We start from the raw sequence: 18,354 nt of genomic DNA on the forward strand, positions 1-18,354 counted from the left end.
TTCTCTGTTGCTCAGATGAGAACTAGGACACATATGTGTTTTGCCCATGTGATTCAAAAACAGCTTACATTGTTCACTCTTCTTCTATCCTTACAACAACCCTCTGTGGTTGATTAAGCTGTAAGTGAGACTGACCCAAGATCTCTCAGGAAGTTTAAATGGTAGAGTGGAAATTTGAACCTGAGTCTCCCAGATCCTAGGCCCCTTCCACACATGCAAAATAATCCACTTCAATCCACTTTCAAAGTACCTTGAAGCTGGATTTTACTGTGCGGAACAGCAAAATTCACTTTCAAACAGTTGTGAAAGTGGATTGAATGTACATTATTCTGCATGTATGGAAGGGGCCCTAGTCTGATATCAGCCTACCTCCACAATTCACTATCTACAGTACAGGACGTAGGTTGCTATCTTTACTATTTATTGAAAGGTCCACTTTTTCCCCATTGTGTAAAAAGATAAAGGATTTTGAGCTGTGTGAAAAATAAAATCAAGCCAAACTGTACAATTGTTGAGTATATTAGTATTTTCATAGACAGGCCAAATGTATAATTTTATATACTAAATCGATAATCATGCATTTTAAAAAAATATATACTTCCTCAAATAATTCTTATGTTTATTTCAGTTTTCCCCAAATTTCTGTGTTTTGTCAGAAGGACATCTGGACCATTTTTCTCCTGTGACTTCAAGAGTTCTGAAAATAATGTATCTGGTTGTTAAAGGTTTGTCTCTTGTGCAAGAGTAAAATAATGGCTGCCAAATGTGGCAAAATATGAGAGATAGGGAAAGTAGTGTTTACTATGATGCTGTATGTATTCATCATTAGATGGTAAATATGTAGATTGCATAGTGGAGCAGTACTGGCCAGAGTTGATATTTTACATGACTGTTCTAGGCAAGGTCAGCAAATGAATTTTCCAGAGAATCACTTTAAAAAATCATGCTGGGAGTAGTGTAAGGCCCTTTGTACCCTGTATGTTTTTGCCCCCTTTTGCAGCTGTTTTGATTGTGGAAGTCCAGGAGAGCAGTTCCTCCCTTTGAAGGATAGGTGTGTAGGAAGATATGTTCAGGAATATGAATTTGGATCTGTTTTGTGTTCCGTACAATCCATTGAAACAATTTGTACACAAACTCTCTTAAAATGAATGAAGCAGTAAATGTACAGTTGTAAGATTTGACTGGTTCAGTATATAATTTTATTTTTTAAGGAATGTTGTGACATGGTTTTAATTGTAAGGTGCCGTGAACAGGGTTCTGAAGAAATGGTGCAGAAATAACCCAAATAATGGTGTTATTGATGCTTCAAGTATTAATGTGGGGTTTAATAAATATGTGGTCTCCGAAATGTTGCATCTGATCTTGGGATGTGTGACAATAAACTCTCTGATACTTCAAGGTCGGCCCAGAAACGTCTGGAAATGTATACAGTTTAAATTTGAATGTATAACCTCTAACTCAGTTCCCATCACACTACAAAGTGGACATGAGTGTGCTCATGGTGCTCGTCTTCAGTATCAGCATGAACATACACTTTTATCTACAGTTTGAAGCCATTTTCTCCACATCCGTTGTGCACAACCTTAGCTTGATTGTTGCTTTAGTAGGTATAATTTCTTATTGTCAGAATGTACTTTCAAAACACAAAATTCTTGCCTGCAAAAATGTACTGTAGTCTGTTCTTTTAATGTTTAATTGTATCTATTCAGATTTTTTCCAATCTATTCAGTTTAACTTAGGAACTTTTAGAAAAATAACAGATTAACATAAAAATAGTTGCCGTTAATTGCATGGACTGAGATCATTTAAACTTCTGTAAAACTTCCTTTTAAAATTTAAGTCTGTACAGTTATGGATTTACTAACGCATTTAATAGTGTATACAATATTCTGAATGTTTCCCTAACTTGAATGTTCAGACATTTACCCAAACATAATTGCAATGGGATTTCCTGCGGAACGGCTTGAAGGAGTATACAGAAACAACATTGATGATGTTGTGAGGTAAGAATTTGCATGCACTTTTGCCCTAGTGGCTTAATCTTTTGCATTGTTTAGTCCACAGATCAGTACTATGCAAATGGTATACAAGAGAGAATTCATCTGTACCCCACCTTTCTTCCTCTGTACCCCACCTTTCTTTTTAATGGGCCGAAGGTGGCCTAAATTATTCTCCTCCATTTTATCTTCACACCAATCCTGTGAGATAGGCTAGCCTGAGATTGTGTGAATGGCCCAAGTTAATCAAGTTTTCATGGCAGGGGAAGGATTCAAGCCCGGTTGATGTCGCCATCTTTTATCTGTTTTGGGTTTTATTGTATTTTAGAGCTAGTATTTATCGTTGCTTTTAATTTATAGGTTTTACCTGTGTTGTACGCCGCCCTGAGCTCTTTAGCGATGGGCAGGGTAGAAATATAAAAATAAATAAATAAATAAATCCCAGCTCGACACTCTGAACACATGCCTCCCTGCATCCACCCTGAAGGAGAACATTGTTGCCTTTTCGTGAGCTGGGTTCAGTTTTGCACAAAGACAGTAGGCAAGCATGAACTTTGTTTGGGAATAAATTTGTATATAAGGGTATTTTTTGGATACAAGGTGTGCAGTACATGTTTGTCTTTGTATTTCTTTTCAAAAAACTATCAATTCAAGCAACTGTCTTTCATTTTACACAAATACATGCTAAATGGTAATGAAGTAGCCATTACAGTGCTATATATTTTCTTAATTTGGTGTTGGTTGGAATATAGTATTTTGATGGTGGTTTTTCAGTATTCATGGTTGTCATACTTTTCCATGTGGAAATAGAGGTAGTGAGATAATTATCAAGTTTAAGATAATCTTTCAGTATATTTTCATGGTACAGATGTCTGCCCTATGTCAGTCTGGTAAAGCCCCGGTACAGAATATGTGAACCTACTGCCATGTATATTGCCCATATTAATTGTTTTATGATAACTGTAAAAATATACTAAAATATTCGAAGGTAAAGTGCTGCAGTTGGTTCTTTCATATAGTGTGAAATGTAGTGAGCCTGATCTGGAAAGATCTTATTTTAGTGCAAGTAATTCATTCAAAAGTCTAGTGTATTTACGCAAGCAGTACAAGCTTGTCATTTTAACCCTCCTTATTCATCCTCAACTCTAACCTGGAGAATCCAGATCCTCTCCAGGGATAAGCCATCATTAACTTTGTAAAACTGCCAACAAGGTTGCTAGCTGGAATTTATAAACGACTATTTTTGTTCTCTAGATCAGCTTTTCAAATGGTCTTCTAAACCTGGCAGCCACACCCTCCTTTCCTGGATCTCCCTCCCAACTAGCCCAGTACTCCTCTGTAGTGCCATCTTGCAATTGCAACTGTAATATCTCTCAGGAACTGAGGAGAGCTGTGATCATGCCACAGGGCTACTTTCAGCCTGTAAAGGAATAATACTATCATAGCAGAAGGAGGAGGTATCCTTGGGGCAGCTGATTTTTGCCTGAGGCAACAAGACCAGCAACTGCACCCAGTTACAGGCAAAATGGTTTCTAAATCTTCTAAATGTACACACGTGTATGTGAAACAGTGTTGGATAACTAGACTGAAAACATTTGTCTTTGGTTCTAGAAAACTAGGATGTTCAGGTTAAATGTAAAAATGGCAAATGTTACCATGGCTAAATGGGTGTGCAATTGAGATGCATACATATTGGTTTGAAATAAAACAGTATATTTTTCATACAGGAAAATGCATTATGATGTAGAATGTGCTGAGTTAAGTAGTTGCTGATTGATGGAAGTAATTTAACTCCTAGATTATTTTTTGTTCTCTGACTGGCAATAGCGTAGAAGACCTTTTTGGAGCTTCAAGTTCAAGAGGATTAAAACAAGATGATTACTAGAGCATACTTGGTTATGAGTATCGTAAGAAGAAAACCAGTGAATTCTGAAATGAAGCCTCCTATTTTTGTTTCAGTTACTTCACTCGCAGCACTTCAGTGGTGTCAACGTGCCAGGACAGTTCAGAACACAAAAGTAACTTGGCTGCTGCCCAGAATGTTCACTGTGTAACACTTTGACAGGATAGGGCTTGATAATGGTAAAAGGATATGAATTAGAGGCTATTTGGAGAAAAAGGTGAGACTGTGGTCATGGTTTGTGAATAAGTTTTAAAATTAATGATAGCAACCAAATAGGGGCAGGTTTTCGAAGGCACGAAACGGTCATAGAAGCTGACTTGACGGTACATACCTTCAGTTAGTGAATATAAGGAAATAACAGAGATGGAAGATTTGGAGCCAGATATTGAAGACGTTAAATATTGTGCCTAAGATCTTAATGTTCATTTGATCAATAGATAGGGCTAATACACACATTTAAAGAACAAGTTGATAACGTAGTGTTGGGAACTGGGAGACAGTTTGACTTATAGTTTTTGCAGTTTTAAAATGGACTTGAAAAGTAATTAATGCTATTCCCTTATGGTAATTCTTGCATATTGATGAGCACAGTATTATCAGAATATCCATGAGAAACAGGGATATGCTGCTGCTTCTAAGACAGAAAGAGTGGGTAGCTGGGAGGGAGCACACTGAGTGCTTGGAGTGAAGGCAAGTGCAGTTTTTCTCCAAGTCCGAACACTACTGGTGTTCAACCACTCTTTCTCTATATATCCTCATCTTTCCTTGCTTCTTTCTCTTATCCAGCATCAGTTTACCTACCTACCTACTTTTGCCACCCATTTTAGATACATTTGTTATTTCTTTTATAGCCTGCCTTTCTCCACAATGGGGACACTAAGCAACTTACATCATTTTCCTAACCTTTATTCTATAATCACAACAATTTTGTGAGGTAGCTGAGGCTGAATATGTGCAACAAACCCAAGGCCAATCAGTGAGCAACCACAGCAAAGTGGACATTCAGGCTGAGTCTCCTAGATGACCAGTCTCCTAGATGACCAGTACGAAATACTGGCTTTTTTTTTTGTGGGATAGTCAGGCCTGGGAGAGCCATGCAAACCACTTGGTAAGAACTTGAGCAGTGGTTGCTGCCAGGCCTGGCTCCAATGAGTCTTCCTTCAAATGCTAAAATAGCCCTGGAAAGGGCCCTGCCCCCTCTCTTTGTCTTTTACTGACAGAAACAAAGGCGTGAAATCTGACTATACCATTGTGGTTACATAGCAACAGCCATTGGGAACATCTGGGAACATCTGTTTTATCATTTTGTGAGGGTTTTTTTTAACACCCCAGTATATTTTTTGAGAGTTCGAACTTTCTGCAAACCTGGAAACTCAGGGTTTTAGAAAGGTCAGACCACGGAGATAGGTTGTTCAGCTGATTTTCAAGTATCTGGATGTAAAGAGCCACCGATGGGGGAATGCTGACAGTTAGGTGCATTGATTAGTGCGATGCCAGTATGGAAGAATAAATTGTTGCTCGACTTTTCAGCTAACACAATTCTCAGAAATAATAATGTTTTGTGGTTTAAAAATGTATATCTTTTTTTTTAAATCCCAAGTGTTTAACTTGTATTGACAACTATACATAACATCAGTGACTGTGCATACTGATGTAACTTGCTGGTCTCTAGCATGGTGCCTGCTGCCCCTTTCCTGATCCCTTTCACACTCCTTGCTTACTCTTTTTCAGGTTTATTTCTTTGTCTTCCTTCATCATATTCACATTTCCTTCTTTATTTCTTTTGTTTCTTTTGTCAATTTTCATAATCATTTCCCTTTCTCTTTTTCTCTGAAATCTCTCTGTCCTTCTCCCTGTCCTGTTCCGCATTTCCAGTTCTCTTCAAAATGTACTAAAGGTGACATGAATGCATATTGTGAGAGGATGTAGAGGTTGTGAAAGTATGGAATTAGTGGAGTGGAGGTGGGGAGAGCTAAGCTTGTCAAAAAAAGCTGGGGCAATAGAGGCACTTCAGAAGGTAATTCCAGAAGCTTGGCTGGAATTATCTTAGTTTTAGGGTGAAAAGTTTACTTAAAACTACTTTGGAACGACAGGAGAAGGATGGGGATAGAGGCTTCTTCACTTAGTTGCCAGTAAAGTTTTCCAACTGATTGAGGTGTGAGGTGTCCAATTAAAATTACTTGGGCTCGATTGGGGCCCTGAGCGCTTTCAGTTTTTTTCTAAATGATCTGGGATGAAGCGGTGGAGGAACTACTCATTAAATTTGCAGATGTTACCAAATTGGGATGAATAGTGAGTACCCCAGAAAATGAAGATAGAATTCAACGAGATCTGAATGCGCTGGAAAAGTGGGCAGATTTGAACAAGATGCAGTTCAACCGTTACAAGCGCATAGTTCTACATCTAGGTAACAATTTTTTCCTTGCAATTAGCAAAAATGAGAAGCATGTATACTGGATAGGGGAGATATTTTTGTGTATCACTGTGTGTGAACAAGAACTAAGGGTATGGTTGGACTGTAAGCTGAATATGAGCATTAATTGTGGAGAACCAGAAACTTCAGAAACTAGTAGTGGTCTTGCCAAGGTTGTATCAACAAGTTGTAACGAGGGTCCTTGTTATTTTTTCTTTTGGTTAGGTTGCACCTGGAGTGGTGTGTGCAGTTCTGGAGGCTTCACTTGGTCTGTATGTGGAAAGCCAGAAGGACTTGAGAATAGTTCAGCAGAGGGATTAGGCTGCGAGGTGGTGAGCTTCCCCTTTGTATCAGTCTTCAAGCAGTGGCTGGACAGACCTTCATCAAGTATGTGTTAGGTTGATCCTTCATTGAGCAGGGGTTGGAGTAGATGACTTGTGTGGCCTGTTCCAACTCTGTGATTCTACTATGAGAAGTCAGAGTAAACATGAGGAGTAGTGAGAGATTGTTTATTTATATGCTTGCTCTCCTCTTCCTTCTCCAGTATTGTCCTGAACTAGATTCCTCTAGCAAAGTGGGTCACGTTTTTTCACTCGTGTACCACTTGACAACCCATTTTTCTGAATTGTACCCACTTTAGCAAAATGTTTATAATAAATACAGTTGCTGTTATTTCAAATTTATATGTTGTAATTGCACATAAATGGCAGAATAGTGGAATTAAAAGCAATGGAATAATAAGATGAAGAAACAGTATGTATATATTTACACTCAAAATTCAAAAGTTACAATGAGCTCAAGTTAATACTTAGTTAACATAAAAACTACATTGCAATAATTAATACATTAATTTTTTACATTTAATTTATTAATACTTGAGATCTTTAATATATTTTGACATTTATAAAAACACAGTAAATGTTCCATGCCATGCTTAAGCTCATTTTGAGGCAGTTTTTTGAAATCAGGTTCCGCTGATGCAAGATGCAATATTAAATCTGGAACTTCATTAAACTTCATTGCAGTAATAAATCTATCGCATTTTAAAATTTTAATTTATTAACAATGAAAAACTTTTAATATGTTTTGATATTTGCAAAACACCCAACAAATGTTCAATGCAATCCTTGAGCTTATTTTGAGTCCTTTTTAAAAAAAATCAAATTCAACTGATGTAAGATACAGTCTTAAATCTGGAACTGTGTTTAGTTTACTATCAAATTTATTTTTAATTAAGGTATATGAAGAAAAAACTCTACCAACTCCATATTTGTAATTGGCAACAGAAATTTAAGTGCTTTGTTAGAAAGTTGTTCATAGTCTGTGCTGATGTCTGCCCAGAAGTTAATAAGGGATTTTTTCTCTTGAATTCAGTTTTTACAGTAGTATCAGTAGAAAGTTTGATCAACTTCTCTTTTTCCTTGATTGATAAGTATTCTTGGAAGTATTCTTCTTCAAAGGGATTTGCAATCCAACAGTTCTCTTCTCCAGGTTTTGAGAAGTGCTTCTCAAAAGATGATTTTAGGCCTTTCAAGTGTTCAATTATTTTCTTGCTCATTCCCTGGGAGAGTTGTGGTTCATTCTCATATAGCAGTGATGGCGAACCTATGGCACGGGTGCCAGAGGTGGCACTCAGAGCCCTCTCTGTGGGCACGCACAGAGTGCCCCCCCCCCCACATCTAGGCTGGCCTGAGCCGCTGGGCTCGATTATTAGCATTAAACCTAAGACCTAGTTTTGGGAAAGCAGTGTAGGTAACCCTGTTAAGCACTGTTAAACCCCACTGATTTTCATGCGAAGAACTAAAGCACAACCCTTTACCTGGGAGTAAGCTTGATTGCTGGTAGTGGGTTTTGCTTCTGACCAATCCTTCTCTTCCGGGAGTCAAGTGGAATCCCATTGGAAGAGTTGCATGATTGCTTCAAAGCAAAGCCACCACTACCATCAAGCTAACTCCTAAGTAACACATGCCACGGAGCCAACCGTTTTTTCTAAACTAAAACCTCAGTATTCAGGTTAAATTGCCAAGTTGGCACTTTGTGATAAATAAGTGGGTTTTGGGTTGCAATTTGGGAACTCAGTCTCAAAAAGGTTCACCATCACTGTCATATAGGGAACTGTGCAAAATTTTGGATACCTCAGGAGGCCCTTTTTTACTACACCAACCTTCAAAAATCTATTTTCTAAATCAAATATTCAGTTTTGCCTGAAACTTTGAAGATACTGTGTTTCCCCGAAAATAAGACAGGGTCTTATATTAATTTTTGTTCCAAGAGATGTGTTAAGGGCTTATTTTCAGGGGATGTATTTTTTTCATGGATTTTTGCGCCCCCCCCCATGTGACCAGATCAGCTGCACCGAGGAATCTGTAACTTATTTTTGGAGTAGGGCTTATATTTCAAGCATCCTCCAAAATCCTGAAAAATCATGCTAGGGCTTCTTTTTGGGGTAGGTCTTGTTTTCGGGGAAACAGGGTAGTTATTGAGGAATTTGCAGTGCCAAATTTTAGCTTGTTTATTTGTAAGGAAATATTTGATACGTGTGCAAGAGTCTGAACCCAATCACAGTCATGGAACATGGAAGCAAATTGGAACGGATGGTCTTCAAAAAACAACAAAACAAAACTGGACCTCATCTCTAAGTTCAAATAGCCAGGTAAGGACATTTCCATGAGAGAGCTACCTTACTTCTTTGTGAATGAAGACTCATAATCTCCGCACAACTCAGCTTTGAAAATCATTGACTTTGTGGACTTCGACTTTATAAAATTAACCACTAACAGCATCATTAAGAGCAACTTGTAATTCGTTAGGAAGGTGTTCAGATGCCAGGTTTCGCCTGTGGAGGCAGCAGTGACTCCAACCTGACATAGACTTGTCTTCATCAATGCATAGTCCACAACAGACCAATTAATGTCCTTTTCTTTGAAATAAAAATAGCATTAAATATATCCTCACCTCTTGTGAACTCTGATAGAGGAATACAAAGCAAAAGGTTTTCTTCATTTCACTGCCTTTCAAATACCTTGCAGTAACAAGGGGAAAAAGAGAAATTAGCAACATATGCGCTTTCATCAATTTGAATGGCAAGGAATTTACTATTTTTGATTCTACCTGTTAGTTTCCTCAACATTATCAGACATATCCTGAATTCTTCAAGATACTGTATTATTCAAAAGTGAGATAGTGTTCAATTTCTGCACTTGTTCTTCTCCAAGCATATACTGAACTGCATCGACTAAGCCTTTAGGGCGGGAACCTGATGACGCGGCTGCGCAAATTCTTATAACGCGACGTACGACGGCAACTTTAACAATCGGAAGCTTTAATTGCATTTTAATTTTCTTTGGTAAATGACAAGTACAATTTCATATTCATATTCTGTTGTTTCTCGAGGTATTGAAAAAAGTTCCATGTTTGTACAGATGGCATGTTTTCTTTGTAAATGCTGTATGAGTAAAGAAAGTTTCATGCTACCATTGGATAATACTTCCCCACCCCACTACATATTGGGGATTAGGGAAGGCCTCATCTTCTAGGTACAAAAAAACCATATGTCATGTATTCATTACAGTTTTTCTCTTTTTGCCTGCTTGAAGAACTGAAGAAGAACTGAAGAACTCTTCCCTGTTTTGAACTGAAATATTAAACATGTCCTATGAAGTTTTTGGTGACTGGTCACTTTCCCCATTATGTTTCAGCCTTTTTACTGTGCCGGTTTTCAACTACTGATCTATATCTGATAATGCAGGAATTGAAACATTTAATTTAAACTTAAAACAATGACAAAAACTGAAGTTTGAAGAGAAGATGCCGAACTGCTGCCTCACTGTGCAATGGCAGTCTGCACTCCAGGGTTCATGAAGCGGAGGAGAGTGAGGGTCTATGAAGAGGCGCATTCTCACTGCAGAGGCATGCTTGCCAGAATAACAAAGCTAGGGAAGTAGGCTTTTCTCAAAGTCAAATAACAAAGGAAATCCGCATTGCCATTCATAACGCTGAATTAATTTCATTACTTTTTGACATATTTTGTCATATAATGTTGACGTTAATATACCTTTTCCCTCCATATATATGCGTACCCCCAAAATGTTCTGGTGCATACTGTGACGAACTAGCCCACATTGAAGGGTTGGTGTGTGTTAAGGTGCAGATTAGCTGGCCTTAGCAACAGCCAGAAATGTGTAAGCACTCTTCTTATATGGAGATACCACCTGATTGGCTGGCAAGAGGCGCAGTTCGCCTAGAGCCTCAGGTAGGGGGAGCTAGAAGTGCTGGTTATATATAAACAGGAGAAAGCCTGTCAGAGGGACACACTTGAAATCTGAATCATTTGGATCTTGATCTGAAGAGAAGTCTGACTTTGTCAGCAAGAGCTCTTTGAGCAGTGAAATGCTTTGTTAAGCTGAGGTGGGATCCTAAGAGTCTGTGGGAAGGTGACCCACAGCTTAAGCATCCAAGGCCAGAGTGTGTATCTGCTCTCAGTACACAGTTCCATCCAGTCTGGGGAGTGAAGTCCAGAGGGGTTGTGAAACCCAAATAGGGGACTAGTGAGAGGAGAGGAAGGCTGAGGAGCCATGTGAGTCCTCTAAATGGCTCCAGCTGGCAGTGTGGGACAGTGGAGTGTACTAGTTGCTTAGAAGCTGAAGACTTTGAGTAAGAGGGGAAAGTACCCCTCAGTGGGCCACCACTGTGTGTTAATGACCAAAGTCTGTGTCAGTGAAACTGCTTTGAGAAAACCTGTAAGAAAGTAAAAGCTCTAACTATCCTAAAACCGCATCGCTGTATGAAAACCCCTCCTCTACAGTGCCATCTGAGAAGCCAGTTCATTTCTGTAAATAATAAAGTTAAATCTGGTTTTCACGTTACCAAAAGTGCCAGTTTAATTTCTGTGTGCCTACAAGGGGTGGTGTATGTCTGCAGTTAAGCCAAAACCCTCCATTTTTTTTTGTCAGAGGCTCTGTTGATTACTCCTTCAGTCAAAGGGGAGTGTAGAAAAGGAGGTGTTTGGTGGGCCAGTGACCAGTACATCATATTGGTGGCCCAAGGCTTGGCGGTAAACAGTGACCGGTGACAGGTTAAAAATAATATTTTTAGTAACGGCGATTTTGAGAGTGGCCCATTCGTGATACATACACTTGGGGGTACATGTACCTCAGGTTGGGAACCACTGATCTACCATCATCCCAATCCTACAAAGACTATGGCTGGTGCTAGTAAGCTAAACAGTTTTGCCTTCCTTTTATAATTAAAATCTTCCATTTTCTCCTAAACATGTAATGTTTTATTTTATTTTTTTATTTGTAGGCCACCTTTCCCCATGGCAGGCTCAGGGTGGCTTACAACAAATACATTGATTAAAACATAAGTGCTTGATGTGCCACCCCAATTGTGCTTGAAATTTAGTTTTTTAAATAATAATGGTAGGGGAGAACTGGGGGAAAGTATACTTGCTCCCTGAAATGTAAGCTTAGATGTGTTCTCTCTTTCTTTTGCACTTGGAGAAAAAAATACTCAAGTGTCTCCTTCCATGGCAGCCGCTTTGTGACGGTGTCATTTCTCAAAATGCTGTCATCAGCGAGCTCAACCAGTTTGTGAAACTCTGCTGCAACTTTCATTAAATGTCTTTGGTTTGTTTGGTTCATTTACTATCATATTACTGATCACAACTTTCACAAGAATTTTGCCTCCTATGTAAGCAGGCTATTGTGGTACAAAATGCTTGCGGCCAGTACGATTAGGTAATGATGGTATTCTGAATTTGCATTTCTGGGGCATATTGCTGATAATATAGTTCCTTAATTGCTGCATAGTCCACGTTTTCTATGCTTCCTATGCCTATTTCATAACAATTTTTTTATATTTAGCAATTAGCTACCCAGTTGTATATTATTTTTTAAGTGTATATGAGTAGGATTACCACCTTCTATCTAGCCAGACAAAAACAAGAGAGGATTTGTCCACTCCAAACAGAAGTAAACTTAATGCAGAGAATTTTAGCAGTAGTAGTACATGATACATTTCTGTTTCTAAAACATCAAATCAGAGTTCAAGTAGTGATATATATGCTTTCATTGAACAGAAAATTAAAATAATGGTGTTCATTTTTTTCAAGGTTTTTGGATTCAAAACATAAAAACCATTACAAGATATACAATCTGTAAGTATGATTTTTATCTACCTTCTGGTATTTACTGACTGTAGCTATGTTTCCCTGTCCAATTTTTCACTTTGTCTTAAGGTAGATTTTTGATATATTGTACTGTGTTAAATATTCGGATACTTTGTTCAATTATTTGGAGAGAAAGAGTATGCTAATGCAGATTAATATTGGTCTACTTTAAGTGGCTTGGCCAAACCTCAGTCTAAAGCCCCCATCTAGAATCAACCCTGTATCTATTGTTCGCTAGCATCTTTACATTGATCCAAAATTATTATATATGATTTTATGACAGTTTTGATGTGTGCTATTCATAATTTTGTCACAATAATATTTTTGGAGGGGTGATTGTAATATTCTCGGGTTTGTCAAGAATACTCAGGCTTCAAATAAACCAGGGAGAGAAGTAAGAAAGATGTAATGAATTATGTGTTACCTGCAGTTTCATCAGTTTTTGGAAGGATATACACATGTTGCATGAGCCAGCAATTTTATCTGAAATCTTTTGCTATAGCATGCTGAAGCTGAAGAAACATTTTAAATTTATCTTGCAAGTTCACAAAATTTCCTAAATTTATTGCAGTGGCAGACATTGTAACTCTTGCACGATTGCAGAACGCAAAACAGTTGAGCAGTTCGAATTTCTGACATTAATAACTTGAAATGTAATATACTGGATTATCTCCCAATAACTTGATTTCATTGTTTTGACAACATGCAGTCCCTTGCCTGAAGTTTTCTCTGGGTGTAGTATGGGGACTGCTTGACCCTGGCTACTACTTATTCTGTTCTAATTACTATTTGTAATTAGGGACCTTGTGGGTGAAGCTGATGATCATTTTTCATCTCGAAGTCTAGAGATCAAATTATGAATGAATGAAGGCCTTTATTGGCTTATTATAAGTTTGCTTTGGTTCACAGAATTAACTATTTTGTGACTACATGCTTTAAAAAGTTACTCAGCTGGTCATCTATGCAAAGTATGAATTGCGTCCAGATAAGGTCAGCTTCTAGTCAGTTTTTTCTTTTATGTCTGAGGCAGAGAAGAGCCCAGCAAACAGCTTCTATTTATCACAATTCTGTACTGATGGAGTCAGTCTTTCCTATTCCTTCCTACATTTCCTACATTTTAGCAGCTTGCAGGGAGCCAGAAGCACCTGGAAAGTAGATGGTCACCATATGGTTTTGCTTGTAAGACTGATTTTAAAACTATTTCAAGTCTCTCCCAGCATCATTTGATTCTACCCAAATAAAGCCTGATGTTATCTTCAAATTTGAGTTGAGTAGTCTGACTTTTGCTCTGACCTGGATGACCCAGGCTAGATTGATCTTGTTAGATCTTGGGCTGGCCCTTGATATTTGGATGGGATACCTCCAAAGAAAACAGGGTCATTGTGCAGAAGCAGATGATGGCAAACCACCTCTGAAAACTCTTTAGGGTCACCATATGTCAGCTATGACTTGACAACACTTTCGGCCACCACCAGATTGTTGATTGAGTCTGTTGTATCAGTTATCAAACCAAAATGTTTCCCACTAATTAATAGCTATTCTACTGGGGGTGGGAGACATCTTGCAAGAGATATGCTCTTCACTATTTGCAGGGAGGCAGAACCAATCAGAATTCTTTAATGTCACTTCCTGTGAAGGTCCTCAAGGTCACATCCCCTCAGTATTAATTCTGCCTCTGCAGGGGGTGGAGCATTTAGCAAGTTCTCCTGCGGGCGGAGTCCATCTTAGCTGGGTGTTTCTCAACCTTCAGTTAGGGAGGCAGGTCTAAATTTTCAACTTCCTGTCCCTGGCTCCTCCTCTAAGTTAGAACCAGTTACTTTCCTGCCTAAGTAGGGAGTGGCTCCGCTATTTCTCTTTATCTTCTCTCATCTATCTCATTCTTCTCTTTGTGGTATCTGTTTCCTTTACTAATACCAGGAACGGTAGGTGTAGGCAAACTCAGGAGTCTACAGACTCACTAGCAATCCGCTAAATTTTCCCCTCACAGATTATTCCCACCAAAACTCTCTCAAAATGGCGGACGGCTCCTTTTCGCCTCGCAGGCCGCAGTTTGCTAAATCTGCCGCAAAGGCCACCAGATCCTCCGTTGCCAGACTGCTAAACCTTCAGACTGGCAAAAACCCACCCGCTAAGAACAAAGCCGGGGGAAAAAGAAAGGAGCATGCAGCCGCCACTACGGCCACCGCGTCTAACACCGTGCCCATGTCGGCCGATGTGGCTAAGAAGCCCTAGTCCGAGCAGCAGGATATGCCAGCCCCTCACGAGCTACAATGCTCCCAGAGCGAGGCATCGGCCTCTGCATCTCTGTCCCCACGAACATTCTCTGAACCGGATGAGTCGGAAGACGTCTGCAGGCAAGATATCGCGGAGGGGGAGGGGAGCGGGACCAAAATGGAGTTAAGGGAAGATGCAGGGGAACAGTTGTCTAACATCCAGAGCATGACTGCTTCTCAGTTTTCTAAGCTCCTGAAGGCAGCAGTAAGGGAACAAATGGAGGCTTATCATCAGCGCCCAGAACAGGGAAACCCCACAGTCACCAGAAGTAAATTACCCACCCTCTCCAGAAATCCTCCCACTTCAGGGCAGCCCAGGAACCCCTTAGCATTCTCGGGGGAAGAGGGCTTCAGCGGAGGCGAGGCTCCAGAGGAACCAGAGCACTTTTCGGATCAGGAAGATCCCATACCAGAGTCACCCGACAATTTTACCAGATTTTTTAAAATAGAGGACCTCCAACTGGAGACCATTCAATTCCTTTCGGGGTCGAGGTTCCTCTCAAGGACAAGGCTGCTCCAACACACAATCCAAACCCGATAAGTTCACCAAGTTTTACAAATAAGGTAGACAATGATGCCAATGCATTCCCAGTGGGAGGCAGACTGTCTCATTTTCACAGCCATTGGCTGGGGGAACATGTAGACAGGTGGTCCCAAGAAATCATTTCCACAGGTTACACAATAGAGTTTGCTATCCTTCCCAAACCGAGATTTTTCACATCAATAAACAACAACCGATCGGCCACACATACACACAACCAAAAGGCAGTACAACACCTCATGGACATCAGAGCAATAGAACCGGTTCCCTTAACGGAGAGATTTTTAGGCGTATACTCTCATTTTTTCACAGTTCCCCAAAAGACCGGGGACTGGAGGGCAATACTAGACCTAAAATACATCAATCGCCATATCAAACTCCGTCACTTTCGCATGGAATCTCTCCGCAACATAATAGAAGCTCTCCGCCCAAGAGAATTCCTCACTTCCCTGGATCTTACAGAGGCCTATCTCCACATAATGATCCATCCGGCACATCGACAGTACCTGAGATTCGTGTCAAACAACAGACACTACCAATTTCGCGCTCTTTCGTTCGGATTGTCCACTGCCCCCAGAATCTTCTCAAAGATCCTTCTGGGACCGATCACACTTCTTCACAAGCAGGGAATTCATACTCATCCCTACTTGGACAATATTCTGATCTGATCACCATCCAAGGATCGGGCTCACAGAGATGTCCAAACAGTACTACAGATACTGGTTCTTGGTAAATATGGCAAAAAGCTGTTTGATACCCTCACAGGAAATGGAACATCTAGATTCTATCATCTCGACGTAAAAAAACTCTCTCTTCCTTCCAAGATCCAAGATCCTATCCATTCAAAGAAAAGCATCAGCAGTCATCTCAGCCAGACAGTCTTCTCTCTTATGAACTCCTATGAACAAAGAAAAGCATCAGCAGTCATCTCAGCCAGACAGTCTTCTCTCCTATGAACTGGGTCAGTTCATAGCAGTGATGGACATGGTCCAGTGGGCAAGGTTCCACGCAAGACCACTTCAAATTTTTCTTCGACCATTCCAGCTGGACATCATGAAGAAAAGAGACCTCCCTCTCACACTGCCCCCCTCACTAAAAAACTCAACTCCACTGGTGGACCATCCAGAACAACCTCTCACAAGGGAAGACCTACCTATTCCCTCCACGTCAGCAGATATTTTCGGATGCTAGCCTAAAGGGATGGGGAGCTACCCTGAACAACAACTTCATACAGGGGAAATGGAACAGCACCGAATCATCTCTCCCCATCAACATACTGGAAACTCGAGCCGTCCTGCTAGCCCTCAAACACTTCAAACCTCACATGCAGAACAAACATGTCCTGATCAGGGCCAACAATGTGGCCACCAAGGCATACATAAACAATCAGGGGGAGTCACGATCATCACTTCTACACAAAGAATCTTCCATTATACTAACATGGTCAGAGACACACTTACTCTCCATCCAGGCAGATCACATACAAGGGAAGTTGAATGTATCGGCGGACTGGTTGAGCAGGTCCACAATACAAGAGGCAGAATGGTCACTCAATTGGGAGACTTTCCAACTCATCACTCGATCCTTCGGACTCCCAGAAGTCGATCTCTTCGCCACCGTGGAAAACTCTCATATGCCCACCTTCATGTCCCGGTACTTCCACCCAAGGGCCCTGGCAGTAGATGCCCTGACAGCTCCTTGGCCAAGAACTCTCATCTACGCCTTCCCACCTTTTCCGCTACTTCTGAAGTTCCTCAGGAGAGTGGCGCTGGAACGGGCAAGAGTGATCTTGATCGCACCTTATTGGCCACGAAGACCCTGGTTTTCAGCCATCACTGAGATGTCACATCGACCGCCACTGTGGCTACCCTTGATACCGGACCTCTTGCATCGGGGACCAATTCTACACCCAGAACCGGGGTGGCTTCTTTTGACCGCGTGGTCATTGAACGAGACATCCTAAGGATGAGACGATACTCGGACAAGGTAACTGACACTCAACTAGCCTCACTCCACCCGTCTACCACTAGGATTTACAACTGTACATGGAAAGCCTTCTACAGATGGTCAAAACGCAAGAAGGTCAACCCTCAAAATCCATCCGACATTAACATCTTGGAATTCCTTCAAGATGGTGTGGACTCAGAAAAGTTTTACCCTGCGTAGGCAAATAGCAGCTCTAGCTACCGTGTGGCCCATGTTCGAAGGGGTACTAGCATCCAGACATGTGGACATCATCAGGTTTCTAAAAGGGGTACAGCAACTGCAACCCCCCACTATACACAGATTTCCATCATGGCGATTACACTCTGTGTTAAATGCACTTACTAAATCACCCTTTGAACCAGTCCAGTCAATCCACCTAAGGTGGCTGCGGATGAAGGCACTATTCCTCATCGCCTTAACATCCGCGAGGCGAGTTTCTGAACTTGGATCACTTTCGGTGAACAAGAATCTCTGCATATTTCATTCTGATAGGGTGATCCTACGCACAGACATTTTTACCTAAAGCAGCATCTCACTTCCATTTAAGTCAAGAGATCGTGGTCCCGAACTTCTGCCCCAATCCCACACATCCACGAGAACTACTATGGCACCATCTCGACGTCAGACGTTTCCTGAAAGCATATATTATCCGAACGGAGAACATATGCAAGTCAGAGAGCCTATTCATTAACGTTACTACTCCAAACCTAGGACATCAGATGTCTTCAGCGGCTATTAGCTCTACTCTTAAAAACTGCATCATAGAAGCACATAAGACTCTAAACATATCTGTTCCAACAGGAGTGACAGCCCATTCTATCAGAGCGCAGCTACCAATGCTGCCTTGCTCCATCAGGTCTCAGTAGAGGATATCTGCAGAGCAGCCATATGGTCCTCACCATCGTCCTTTACCAGACATTACAGACTGCACTCATGGTCCGTGGCTTTCGGACAGAGAGTCTTGGAACACATCATAGGAGAATGACAGCCCCTCCCGACTTCTGGGGACACTGCTCTGGGAGGTCCCAGCTAAGATGGACTCCGCCCCCAGGAGAATGGTCCATTGGACACT

General features: G+C 40.7%; 1 protein-coding gene across 1 annotated transcript in view; it reads left to right on the forward strand.

Moving 5' to 3' along the window:
* Nucleotides 1-18,354, forward strand: part of PTEN (phosphatase and tensin homolog) — a 77,085-nt gene that overhangs the window by 18,246 nt on the left and 40,485 nt on the right. The window contains exons 2-3 of the mRNA XM_048505234.1: nt 1,919-2,003; nt 12,426-12,470. Of these exons, the coding sequence (XP_048361191.1) occupies nt 1,919-2,003; nt 12,426-12,470 (130 nt within the window). The remainder of the gene's footprint in view (nt 1-1,918; nt 2,004-12,425; nt 12,471-18,354) is intronic.

This window comes from Sphaerodactylus townsendi, linkage group LG08 (genome assembly GCF_021028975.2).
Source record: "Sphaerodactylus townsendi isolate TG3544 linkage group LG08, MPM_Stown_v2.3, whole genome shotgun sequence".
NCBI classification, from domain to species: Eukaryota; Metazoa; Chordata; class Lepidosauria; order Squamata; family Sphaerodactylidae; genus Sphaerodactylus; species Sphaerodactylus townsendi.